The sequence below is a fragment of the Coffea arabica genome, chromosome 9e (genome assembly GCF_036785885.1).
Source record: "Coffea arabica cultivar ET-39 chromosome 9e, Coffea Arabica ET-39 HiFi, whole genome shotgun sequence".
In the NCBI taxonomy this organism is placed as follows: domain Eukaryota; kingdom Viridiplantae; phylum Streptophyta; class Magnoliopsida; order Gentianales; family Rubiaceae; genus Coffea; species Coffea arabica.
This window is the reverse complement of record NC_092327.1, coordinates 28,953,070-28,965,885: the sequence shown is the minus strand read 5'-3', so window position 1 is coordinate 28,965,885 and position 12,816 is coordinate 28,953,070. Positions and strand designations below refer to the sequence as shown.

The 12,816-nt window shown below is 36.3% G+C and overlaps 1 protein-coding gene across 2 annotated transcripts in view; it reads left to right on the top strand.

The window, feature by feature from the left end:
* LOC113709908 (187-kDa microtubule-associated protein AIR9-like) overlaps nt 1–12,816 on the top strand; it is a 33,887-nt gene that overhangs the window by 15,652 nt on the left and 5,419 nt on the right. For both annotated transcript variants that reach the window (XM_072066156.1, XM_072066155.1), the window contains exons 16-32: nt 611–711; nt 818–865; nt 1,304–1,488; nt 1,570–1,687; nt 1,784–1,911; nt 3,583–3,751; nt 5,716–5,834; nt 6,972–7,140; nt 7,331–7,415; nt 7,506–7,579; nt 7,661–7,780; nt 8,480–8,675; nt 8,754–8,875; nt 9,199–9,406; nt 11,348–11,421; nt 12,037–12,175; nt 12,492–12,673. In XM_072066156.1, the coding sequence (XP_071922257.1) occupies nt 611–711; nt 818–865; nt 1,304–1,488; nt 1,570–1,687; nt 1,784–1,911; nt 3,583–3,751; nt 5,716–5,834; nt 6,972–7,140; nt 7,331–7,415; nt 7,506–7,579; nt 7,661–7,780; nt 8,480–8,675; nt 8,754–8,875; nt 9,199–9,406; nt 11,348–11,421; nt 12,037–12,175; nt 12,492–12,673 (2,237 nt within the window). The remainder of the gene's footprint in view (nt 1–610; nt 712–817; nt 866–1,303; nt 1,489–1,569; nt 1,688–1,783; nt 1,912–3,582; nt 3,752–5,715; nt 5,835–6,971; nt 7,141–7,330; nt 7,416–7,505; nt 7,580–7,660; nt 7,781–8,479; nt 8,676–8,753; nt 8,876–9,198; nt 9,407–11,347; nt 11,422–12,036; nt 12,176–12,491; nt 12,674–12,816) is intronic.

Genomic DNA, 12,816 nt, shown 5'->3' with positions numbered 1-12,816 from the left:
TAATATGAGGCTGGCCAAAAGGAATATTATACTAATATTGTGATGAGACATTATCCGTGTCTTTGCCTCCTCAACTTACTAACCATGTATGCATTTAGCTTTCAGCTGCTGCATATCACTTCAACCTTAAAAGTTTATGCTAAGCAACCATCAAAGTTCCAACCATGTCAATTACTTCTAACAATGCATGCGCTAGTAACCTGATTACGTCTAAATGAATTTCACTGTAACTATTACCTTATACTTGATGTGTGGAGGCAGTACTTCTTGAAATTCAGAGTGACTTAGAGTTCTAATTATGTGAGCTGTAATTGATACCATTTTGACGAAAAAATTTCACTAACTTCATGAACTATTGTAAATATGAGTCTCTTTCCATGTAGGAGCACTCTCTAGTATGAAGTTGAAGAATGGAATTCAGATAGACAATATTGTATTGGGCATTATAACCTCAAGCTGGTCTGACATCTGTTAGACTGAAAAATGGGTGTCAGTGTAACACTGTTAGTGCAGGCCTCAGAATATGCATGAGATGTTAATGAAAGTTTGTTGCAACATGGTTTTCTTAACCGATTGGGTTGCAATCCTCTTTTCTCCCTTTCTTCTGCAGAGTACCTGTATTGGTATCAACTGGTACAAATGAGTATACACTAATGAAAGAAGATATTGGCCGGCATTTGACATTTGTATACCTACCCGTGAATTTTGAAGGTTGTTTAACTCCGTTGAACTATTAAAAGATTTCTTCTTTGCTTATGTTGCAAGTCAATTGCTTTTAGTGGCATAAATAAAGAATTGTCGTGTTCTTTGGTTACAGGGCAGGAAGGAAAGCCAGTGTCAACAATCTCCCAAATGGTTAAGCGGGGTACATTTCTTTGATGCTAACACCATCAGCTTCTATTGTAGTTGAAAGCTAGCTTTGGTAGTACTGTTCATATTTCAACCAGTTCTTGTTTGGAAACTTAACTGAACTTGGCCATCCGTTAATAGTTGAGTTTGAAATACACGTTTTAAGTACTAAAATGGGAAATATAACTTCTTGATTAAATTCTGATTATTCAAAAGAAAAGAACTATCCATGGAGAGGAAGAGTCATATTATTCACTTGTGTTGGATGCTATGTCTTAAATAAATTTTTCGCGACAAGTAATTTTTTTTTGGGGGGGGGGGTGTTTGGTTGGGGAAGACGTGCCAGAATGGTCAGAGTACTCTCTCTCCACTTCTTGTAAATATATCTTTTGTCATGTTGAAATTGGTTATACATCATTTAGTTCTTACACTTTTGTCTTGACCTGAACTATAGCTCCCCCAAAAGTAACCAATGTGAAAATAATTGGTGAACTAAAGGAAGGAAGTAAGGTTACTGTTACTGGAATTGTCACTGGAGGAACTGAAGGGTCTAGCAGGGTTCAGTGGTTTAAAACCTCCTCCCTGACTTTTCAGGGAGAAAATGGTCTTGAAGCATTAAGCACCTCTAAAATTGCAAAGGTAACAAGATGTGCAATTGTGGTATCTTACTTAATATTTCACATTGCTCTGCCATTCTAACAGGACTTATGCTTTCATTAGGCATTTAGGATTCCTTTGGGAGCTGTGGGCCACTATATTGTTGCAAAATTTACTCCAATGACACCTGATGGTGAAGCAGGTGAACCAGCATATGTTCTGGCTGAAAGAGCTGTGGAAAGTGAGTATTTTTACTTGAGATGTTTGCTTTCCTTCTGAAATGTAGGTCAATTGATACTGGAGATAACCTGATAATGCCTGTTTTAAATGTTCCCAGCTCTTCCACCTAGCCTAAATTTCTTGTCCATAACGGGTGATTACTCCGAAGATGGCATATTGACAGCGTCATATGGATATATTGGTGGTCATGAGGGAAAAAGTATCTATAATTGGTATCTTCATGAGGTACAAGGTTATTGTCTCCAGGCTACTATTACAAGTTCTAAGCAATAAAATATAAACTCTAGCTTGAAGGGACAGTGAAACCATCTAAATGGTAACTACAACCGTTTATATGCATCTCAACTTGGGTCTTCGTATCTGCAAATTCGTGTATACATGGTACTCGCTTATTTCTGAAAGTTGGCAATTGTCACTCCTAGTGATTTCTTTGAAGCAGTAATTTTGTCTGAATTTGAGATACCTATGCTTAAATGTCACCTTTTCCCCAACCTTTTTCTATTTCTGTTTCCTGCATGATACTAGTTGACAATAGCAGCAGCAATAAGAATTCAAAATTAATCTTCACTCTGCATGCAATAAAGGTCATCCTGTTTCTCTTCCCAGAAAACTTGTTCCAATGCTAGCATAATACTGTCCTGAGTCTCAAGCTCAACATGAATAAATTCTGATCTTGCACTTTTCTATATCTCAATTCTCGATAATTGGCACTAGGAATGTCAATGGGTTGGGGCTTACTCAGATCCAACCCAGACCCAACATACTTGGGTAGGGTTTGGGTTTAATTTGTCAGACCCAGACCTAGACCTTGTAAGAGAGTCATGGGTTTGGGTAACGCTTGGTTTTCTATGATCTAGACTCAAACTTAGATTCAAACCAGACCCACCCAGACTGTAAATTTATAAAATAATCTAATATTCTATGTCATTGTAACTGGTACAAACTTTTTCAGGAAAAGGAAAAAAATTAAAAGCAAACAAATGAAATATTGAATGTAGATGTAGATGAAGCTTTGAAAATAAATAGTTATAGTTGATAATAGTTCTTTCTTTGATTCTATGATCTTGCATTCAACATCTTGATTGTAATTTTATTATTTGAAAATAAAAATTGGATGGTGTCAATGTTACTTTTGAACTTTATATATTTTCAAAATATTTGTTTAGTTCTTCATTGTATGTTCAGAAAAATATCCAGGGATACCCAGACCCATGAGTATATGGGTCTGGGTGTACTTATTCAAACCCATAAGGGTCTGGGTTTGGATCTGGGTCTAACTGAATTTCATGTGTCTATATCTGGATCAAAGGGATCCAACTCAGACCTTACATATTGACATGTCCAATTGGCTCACTTTTGTCTTCTAAATTATATGTTATCCTCCTCATCCTCCTCTGTTCTCTCTATGAGGCTGCGGATGATGTGGGGATGGGGAGCAATAATTTGTCTTCTAAGCCTGGAATAAACAAATATGAAGTCCTCCAAAATTGACAAAGAGACTATTACACAAGGAAAACCATTCTCGCATTATCCCATGAGTTATTAGTTCAACCTTTTGAGGTTGAACTGATTCATGTAGCATTTTTATATTATGTTGGAATATTAGTCTCTGGGATAACAGTAGTTTATGCACACACTTACACTGTAAAGCTCAAATAGGCTACTGTACAACACAAAGTATTCCAATAGTGGCAATTCTGGTTGACCATGGAAAGTCAAGCATGATGGATCATAGGACTAAAAATGGCCAATTTGTCTTTCAGTAAAAGAAACTATTGGTTCCCATAAGATATTACATAGTAGAATGGAGCTTCTTAGTATCTTGGTCTTTTTTTTTCAGCTTTCATATCTTTCATTCCATCATTTGTAAACTGACATCTTTGCAATTTTCTTCAGGCTGAAAATGAAGTGGGTTCTTTGATAGCTGAGCTCTCTGGTCATTTACAGTATCGTATCACTAAAGATGCTATTGGTAAATTCATATCCTTTACATGTACACCTGTTCGTGATGACGGAACTGTGGGCGAGTCAAGAACTTGCTTTGGGCAGGAACGTGTTCGTCCTGGTAAGCACAATTATTTTTAGGCATTGAGTTTATACCCTCTGAACAAAGAGAAATCTTGTGATTCCAACTTTTCCACTTGCCCTTATTATTAAACACACATTCATATCTCATTGAGCCTCAGTTTTCCTCCTTGTACAATTATTGTCCCCATGAGACAAATTCAAATCTCAACTCATATAGAAGAAGCAATGTTGAAGCTTTGTTACAAATTGGTTGATGAGTGTATACATACCCGGTTGCTTTGTGAAATGAAACTATTGTTGTGTTGTCAATGAGCAATTTAGCCATATCCTGACAAAGCAGGGGGTGAATTGGAAATCTTGAGATAACAATGTAGAATAAACCATAATTCTTGGGACATACCATATGGGAAGGCGTGATAATTACCTCAGCATAAAGAGTGCGTTACTTTTTTAAGTTTCTCAGTGTCTTTTATGCCAAACAAGCATCTAAATAGGCTTCGATATAGCAGGAAAATGAAAGATCTTGTGGCTGAAAAATATAAAGATCATGAGACTTTGGTGCTACAGGTTGCCTGAGTGTTAACAAACTACAACTTTATAGAAATTTGCCACATGTATATACAGTGGATTGTTCTCAATGTTGTGCCTTAATTATGACTAGTCATTTGTTGGGGGCCATTATGAAAAGGCACACATGGGGTTGAAGTTAATATGTGGTTGTCAAAAAGATATGAGAGAACAGTGGGATTTTTTTAATAAGACCAACTTGATGTGATTGCTTTCCTTCTTTAGTCTCTCATGGTGAAAAGTGAAGATGGCATAAAGATTTAAAAAGGGCACATTGGTGGGTATAGTTTGGGCATCAGATATTACTGCACGGTATCAGCTACAGCATGGTAAATGGTCAAAGGCAAATAATTACTTTAGTACCTTCTTAGATGGAGTATAAGTGCAACAAAAAGATAGTTGAGAATGTCTTGAAAAGATCTGTTCGAATTCTTTTTTTGGTGCAAAAAATACAAAATTTTTATCAAGATTATTGAGTTATATGTAGCCCTCCATTTCATAGGCATCTTGTATTGCATTTTACCTTTTTTGTATGTCAATAGAGAGTAAACTATATACCAAGCTTAATATGTTAGAGACGAGGCTTCCTAGCACTATCATTAGATGAAGCAATGCTAACAATTACTGTTCCAAAGCACGGATAAAGCCAGAATGAGACCTTTGACAACTCATTTTTCCTCAGTTGGCTTGATTTGAATATGCAGAAAGTCCAGATGAGATCAAATCAAGGCATGGGAAAGTAAATAGTGGCATGATGTTTGATTCTGACAATCCATGGATAAAATTATATGTTACATCATTTGGGCATTTATCATTTTCCACTCAAGCATTGACCTTGGAAAGATCTTTTCTCCCCCTATTTCTTGAAGCATGCCTCAGAAACATCTTGTCTGCATTTTCTTGATCTGATTTTTCTCTCCAGGTGTCTGCCATTTGTCCATTATGTCAGATGTTCTTTGACACGTTTGTAGCCTTCTATGAAAGTGTTATGAGCTTTAGGTTTCTTATTGTACTGATGCTCCTTTAGCCTGGTGTTTGAACTATCATCATTCCTGACACTAAAACTTGCTCTTTTGATTTCCATTTTCATGATTGATCCTTTTTTTTTGTAGTCAGCTATATTCAATTTTTTTTCGATGATGCATCTTAATATCAATTTTGCCCATGCCTTGCGACAAGTATAATTTATTTATTTATTGGGTTTAAGGTAGACTCCATCCCTTACAAGGAGGAAGGGAAAGGGGAGGGCTTGAGAGTCGAACTAGGGACCTCGTAGTCATGTGGCTAATGTCCCTACTAGCTGTCTTGGGGATTGTGGCATATTCTTTTTCTACATACATGATCTCTACTGAAATTAGAATTTTCTTATTTGCCTTGTTGTCTAATAGACTTCAACCTTGACACTGTGCTGCTCAAATAATATTTGCCTTCTAGGAAGCCCGAGATTGCTTTCTTTACGGATAGTAGGAAGTGCGATTGAGGGCACCACACTAGAGGTTGAAAAGAAATACTGGGGTGGTGACGAGGGAGACTCTGTTTTCCGCTGGATCCGGGTAATATAAGTTGCTCTACTAGTATCTGCTTTTACTATTATTTGTTTCTTTATTGTTCTCCCCCTGTGCACAAAAAAAAAGGGGAATATTTGAATTAGGGTCCCTTTCATTTTTTTTTCAGAAAATTACATTTTGCCCCGAATTTTTAGTTGGTTTTACAATAGCTTATTGTTTTCATATGTACGTGCTTATCTTTTTGGATAAAGCTTGAAATATATGGTAATTAATGAAATTGCACTGTTTATACTAGCAGTCAAATATGAATTTCTATTAAATGGGTCGTAGTTCCATGGATAAACAATTGATAGTTGATTTGAGAACCCACTAATACATAATAAAGAACAAAGCAATTGAATGGATACTATGAAATTCTGAACGGTGGTCGCCAACGGAGTGAAAACAAACTTCTGTAATTTGGAAGGGTCATGATCAGCAGTGGAGACTCTTTTGGCCTGCATTGCCGGCGATGATGAAGAGGACAATGAATATGAAGAATCATAATTGCTGGCTGGCTTGATTTGCTGTATTCGATAATTCTGCATAGTTTGCCCTATTCCTCTACATAGCACTGACACTTTAGTCTTCTTTATTTTTATTTTTATTTTTTTAATTTGCATTTAGTGGTGGACCTAAGGGTTTATCATTACGAAATAGTCAAGGCCTGGATGATCAGCATTGAGCAGTGGCCTTAGTCACCTTCACTAGTTTGCCCCAGCACCACCAATCAGTTAGTTGTAATTTCAAGGAAAACATGCGAGTAATCAGACTCTTAGAGCTTTTATTTTCTTTCAAGAATGTGACTTGGAGTGGAACAAAATGATTGGTTTTCATCATGTAGATAATAATGTTTGTCTAGAGTAATGGCTTAGTCAAAAGGGAAAGGAATAAAATGGATGTTTGTAGACAGACCTTAATTGATTTGGCTTAGGAAACTTAACCACAAAGGATCAAAATGTAACTTCAGGTCTTTTAATTAACTTAATACTGACTACAAGTGTTGTTTTTAGAAAGGAGTTTATTGGACGAAAAAGTTTTACCACTTTGACAAGTATTTCATGTCTCCACATCTTCTTATGTGATTTACTACATGAAGTTTAAACTGCAATGTAGGCTAACTAGTTGCGGTAACTTATGCAGACTAGTTCAGATGGCACCCGCTATGAAATTTGTGGTGCCACTACTCCATCATACATGCTATCCCTGGATGATATTGGTTTTTTCATATCAGTTTCATGTGAGCCTGTCCGAAGTGATTGGGCCCGTGGGCCTATCGTACTCTCTGAACAAGTTGGACCAATTGTTGCTGGTAAGTGCTTCAGATTTCTCAGCATCAATATCAATTTGTGTTCATTCGGTTATTGCCTTGTCAAGTGGCAGGCATCAGCTAAAATTTTCAGCTTGTTCACAAATGAAAGTTTAGTTGAAATTCTGCTGATGTCTTCTTCTTTTTATTTATTAATGCATTAGATATTTAGATGTGATTTTTTTTTTTGCAGGCCCACCAACCTGCCACTCACTCGAATTTCTTGGATCCCTAGTGGAAGGGGAGCATTTGAGCTGCGGTGCTTCTTATAGTGGAGGGTGAGAAGTATTACTATGAATTTAAGGATGTCTCCACTTTCAACTTTGGGAACTAATGGGGTAAATTATTGTTAAAATTTTGTTCTTCAGGGAGAAAGGAGATTGCCTGTGTGAGTGGTTTAGAGTGAAGAACAATGGAGTCAGAGAAAAACTAAAAGCTGGCGGTATGCTTTCTTTTGTGTTATTTAGTCCTCTTTCTGCTTTTCAGCTAATGCTTGCTTGATTCAGAACCTGTTTGGTGACAGAGTTTCTTGATTTGTCAATTGATGATGTTGGAGAGTGCATTCAACTTATATACACCCCTGTGCGGCATGACGGAATGCATGGAAACCCTGTGATTTTGACGTCTGATCCAATTGCTCCTGGTAAGGGATTTGATAAAGAATCAGTGTTGCCTTTTAAAATCTTCACAATTTTAGCCATTTACATTCTGTGGTACCTTATACATCTTATCTTTTTGTAAAATCCAACTTTTTTCCCATGGAAGTGACAATTTTGTTACCATTTTCTCCTTCACTTTAGCAAAATTCCATGAAGAATGTGTCTATCACTGTCAAGTCATTGTTGAATCTCCTGATATTTCACTTAAGAATAATTTTTTTTTCCAAATACACTCTAACAATGACATTTGTTGTATTTTGTTGACAAATGAATATAATTTGGAAAATGCAAATAAATGTATTTCAAATTGCTAAAAACTTGCATCAATTTTCACTCACCTCCTGGGTTTACAATGGGATACTGATTTATGATTTAGTCCATTTTGAAGGACTAATTGAACTGTATTGAACAGTCCAAGTTTGAAATATGTGATATCATTGTTTGTACTTGTTGACAAAACTCCTGCTGTTCTCTTCATTTTCATGTAGAATATCAGAGTAAAAGTATCTTCAAATATAAATTCATCCATGTGTAATTATTCATTGTTGCAGAGCGTGATGATTAGAGTCAATTGTATAGTGGTTGGACCATCATATGGGCACTTTTGGTCTCTTAGTTTCTTTTGTGATTTTGGTAATTTCATAAGGAATTTCTTGTAACTTTGTAATATCCTCACCATAAAGGGGATCCCGTTGGCTTTGACTTGGTAATTCCTGATTGCTGTGAGGCCAAGATGGTTGTTCCCCAGAAGAGATACATTGGAGGAAAAGAAGGTATTGGGGAGTACATTTGGTACAGAACGAAGAGTATGCTTCATGCATCTACTCTTATGGACATGACTGATGCCACCGACGATGTTTGTATATGTGGCAAGACATTGTAAGTACACTTTACTACCTATAGACTGTTTTAACTATTATCGAGTTAGTATATACTTGGAAACTCATCTCTTGGCAGGTCATATACTCCATCAATTGAAGACGTTGGAGCTTATTTAGCGCTGTATTGGCTTCCAACGAGGGCAGATGGCAAAGTTGGAAAACCACTGGTATCACTTTGTGATTCTCCAGTGTCTCCAGGTAAACGGACATATTATCTTTAAGAACTTGCATTGTTACACTGGATTAAAAAGGACATGGTCAACCTTAGCTGGCATCAAGCACTCAGAGTTGATTATTTGCTTATCAAAACTATCTTATGCTTGTCCCTTCAAAAAGCTTGATCAAAATCATTTCAAACAAATAATACTTGATCATTGTGGATGCTTCTTGTTTGGAAGCTGGCTTTAGTGAATTATGTGGTCTGTCAGTAGCTGTCTGTTTCCCTTGCAAGAAAGCATAAATGTATCATGATTATTTGTTTTGAGGTTGTGCGTACCGTGTCAAATTGAAATATGTAACAGCTTTCCCGGTACTTTCCAATGTTCGTGTGAAAGAGGTGTCTACTGGAATCTACCTTGGTGAAGGAGAATATTTTGGTGGATATGAAGGATCGAGTTTGTTTAGCTGGTATAGAGAAACAGATGATGGAACAATTGCTCTGATTAGTGGAGCTAACTCCAAAACTTATGAAGTCACAGATGAAGATTACAATTGCCGTCTGCTGTTTGGGTAAACCATTTTCGACCCCTTGCTTTTGGAGAGTTATTAATAAAATGCTTAAATTTTTTGCAACTAACTTGCTGAAACACAAATTGCTGCCATTGAGAGAGCCAAGTGTGTTACTTTCTTATTACTGATTAATACTTCAAGCCTGACAGTCAGATTGACTGGTGCATAGCCTTCACAAAGAACTTGCATGTTATAGAGAACACAAACTAGGATTGGTGTACTCTGTATCTTTGAAGAACAGAAAGGATATTGCTTAGCAAGAAAAGAAAATGGACAGATTTTTTTTTTAAAGTTTAAATAGCTTTGTGTGGATTTGGTGAATAAAACATTCTTACCTGTCTTCCGAATTTCTTGATTTTTAATCACAATGAAACAAAGTCTGTTTTTGATGAGGTAAAAGAATTTATTCCATGAACCAAAGTTGCGAGCTTGTTTGTAAATGATTAAAATGGTCAGCAGTATAGACTTGTTTATCTTTCCAGAGAGTTAAAATGATGCATTAATGTTGCTGTATCCCATCTAGTTTGCCATATAAACTCTAGCTAAGTTTGTGAGATTGCTTGCTGTCATCCAGGCATTGCTACATGCTGAAAGAAATTAGTGTTGCATGTTATTGGCGATTTCAGAGTTCTGATATCTTAATTGTGCAAAATCTAAAGGGGTAAAAGGTCGTGATAATCAACTCTTGCATAAGTTGATTGCACAATATTTGATGACTGGCTAACTGTGAAATGGTTGGAAAAGTTAGTTGCACAATACTCAATGATGAAGTCTAGCATGTTGCTGGACTGGAGGAGAGATGGAATGAAAGCAGCAACAAGCAAATTGGAGCATGAGGAGACAGTGAATGGCTCTGTTGAAAAGTTCATTCAGGAGCTTAGAAGTTCCATAGCAAGGCTGCATAGGCAAAAGAAAAGGAGAAATAAAGTACTAATAAGCAGAATTTCTACACAAGGATGAAAGTTTTGTTTCTAGCTCAATCTGTTGGTTAGATTTTCTTAGCTATATGTTTATTGAGGCAAGCTCGTCCTTCTCTGAGACATGATAGTGGTTTCTAAAAAATTGTTCTTCTTCGTCCAATTTGGTAATCTTTGTTTAAACGTTTACACGTACAAGAAAAAAAGCACACAACATGGCAGAAAAGAACTAAATTAAAAAGTGGGACTCAGTAAGTAAATGCCAAATTTTGGATAGGCTTACTATATTTGACCTGGTCTAAATTATCAACTTGGCTAGGATTGAAGTACTGATAGTAAATACTTTCTGTACAAGGTAAGCATTGGCTTCTTTTAATTGGATTACTCAATACTAACATGAAATCTTTGAGTTTGGCTAAAGAAAAATGTATCACAGATTTTATTTTATTGGTCCATTCAATACTACTGGGGAAATCATCAAGTTTGACTAAAGAACATATGCCCGCAGATAGCGATGCCAACCTGTGAAACAGGTGTGGATAAGAAATGTGAAATATGGGTCATATATTGGAGTGCAGAGAGATTTCAAGCATTATATGTTGCTAAATTTCTGCTGCTTACGTTAAAGAAATTACAGCTACCTACCTGCTGTGGTTGAGCGTCAAACTTGCATTTAGTTTAAGGAAAAACCTTTTCTAACATTCTGTTTGAGTAGCTTGCGATCAATTATGAATGACCATACTGTTGCTTTTGGGAAAGGGTTATTGTTGATCAGCGTATTATCGAGCTTGGGCACCAACATCTCATAGCAGAGATGATTCTGGTTTGTCAGGCATAGGGGATTTTGCAGGCTAATTAGCATGCAGATTTTGGTTTTAAAAGTAAATTAATACCCCACATACCATCCACCAAGTTTTTTAATGAGTTTTCTCTTCAGAGTATTACAAATCATGCAGCATTTTTTGCTCGATATTTTTACTTCATTTAAGGAATCAAGTTATATCATATTCTGTGTATATTTCAGGTATACCCCGGTACGTTTGGACTCAGTTGTTGGAGAACTTAGATTATCTGAGGCAACAGATGTAATTCTCCCTGGTACTAGATCTGATCTTCTTGTTTTTTTATTCATTCTACATTTTTTGCCTTCAGGATAAAAGTACAGTTGGGTTCACTTTGACTTTACACGGACTCTTTTGCAACCTTCCATGTGGTACTCATCTTGAATGGATGCATATTTTGTTTTATGGGGTTTACTAAAATTTTATTTTATGCATGTGATCTTCTAAGAAACTTAGGATGGATATCTTCTGTTTTTCTTGAGCAATTTTTCCTGGTCAAAACTTATCATGCTTCAATATCTAATAATTTAATCACTGTTCATTAGTAAAAATTACTACAAAATGCTTTCTAATTCAAGTAGAAAGTGCCTTTCAGTTTGAAAGCTTTACTTCTTGTCATGAAAATATGTATGTAGGACAACTCTAGTAATTTGCAAGGCATCAAGTAGGACAGGCAACTTTGCGCATGAGCTTGCTTTGTTTAAATAGTGGTTACATTCTACACTACAAGAATTTGACCATTTCCTGTCATATATTTGAAGCTAATTTCTCACTATTAGGGTATTTATTCTGCTCCGCATAATGTAGAGGTATTTGTAAAATAGTTGTATTTCCATCTCAACAAGCACCTAAAATTTTTGTCATCCTTCAGAGCTTCCAACAATTGAGATGCTTGTGCTGACTGGCAAGGCTGTTGAAGGAGATCTGCTAACTGCTATTGAAGTTATGCCAAAAAACGAAAGTCAACAGAAAGTCTGGGCGAAGTACAAGAAAGATGCCAGATACCAGTGGTACTGCACCCACCTTTTTCAGCTTCTGTTGACATTTTTTATCAATATGGTCTTGGCTAACATACATGTCTAAAAGTCAAATTATGTCTATTTATTAGTGGCTTGATTTTAGGTCGGTCTTGATAAATTCTCGAATAAACTACATATTCCTTCAAATCCTGTCTGTTCTTAATACACTGGATACACTGCGATAAACTTTATGGACCTAGTTGTTTCAAGCAGTTTGATTGTCTTGGATTGTTGAACATGGTTACAGTCTAAAAGGTTGACGTTGTTTTGTACTTATTATCTGTGCTAAAAATAAAGTGTCCTGCAGGTTTTGTTCCTCAGAAGTGATGAATAGTAGGTCTTTTGAACCACTTCCATCACAACAATCATGCTCCTATAAGGTGCGGTTTGAAGACATTGGTCGCTGCCTGAGGTGTGAATGCATTGTGACTGACGTTTTTGGAAGATCTAGTGAACCTGCTTATGCTGAAACTGATTTTGTTGTGCCAGGTAGTGAATCTCTGATAAGATATCATTTTGCTCTCTTGAGTGAAATGTTAAGGTTAATTTGATGTTCTTCCAATGCCATTTTTCAAGTACTACATTCTATTGTCCACCTGCAGTCTTTACAAGTTTTGTTTTAAGACAACAAA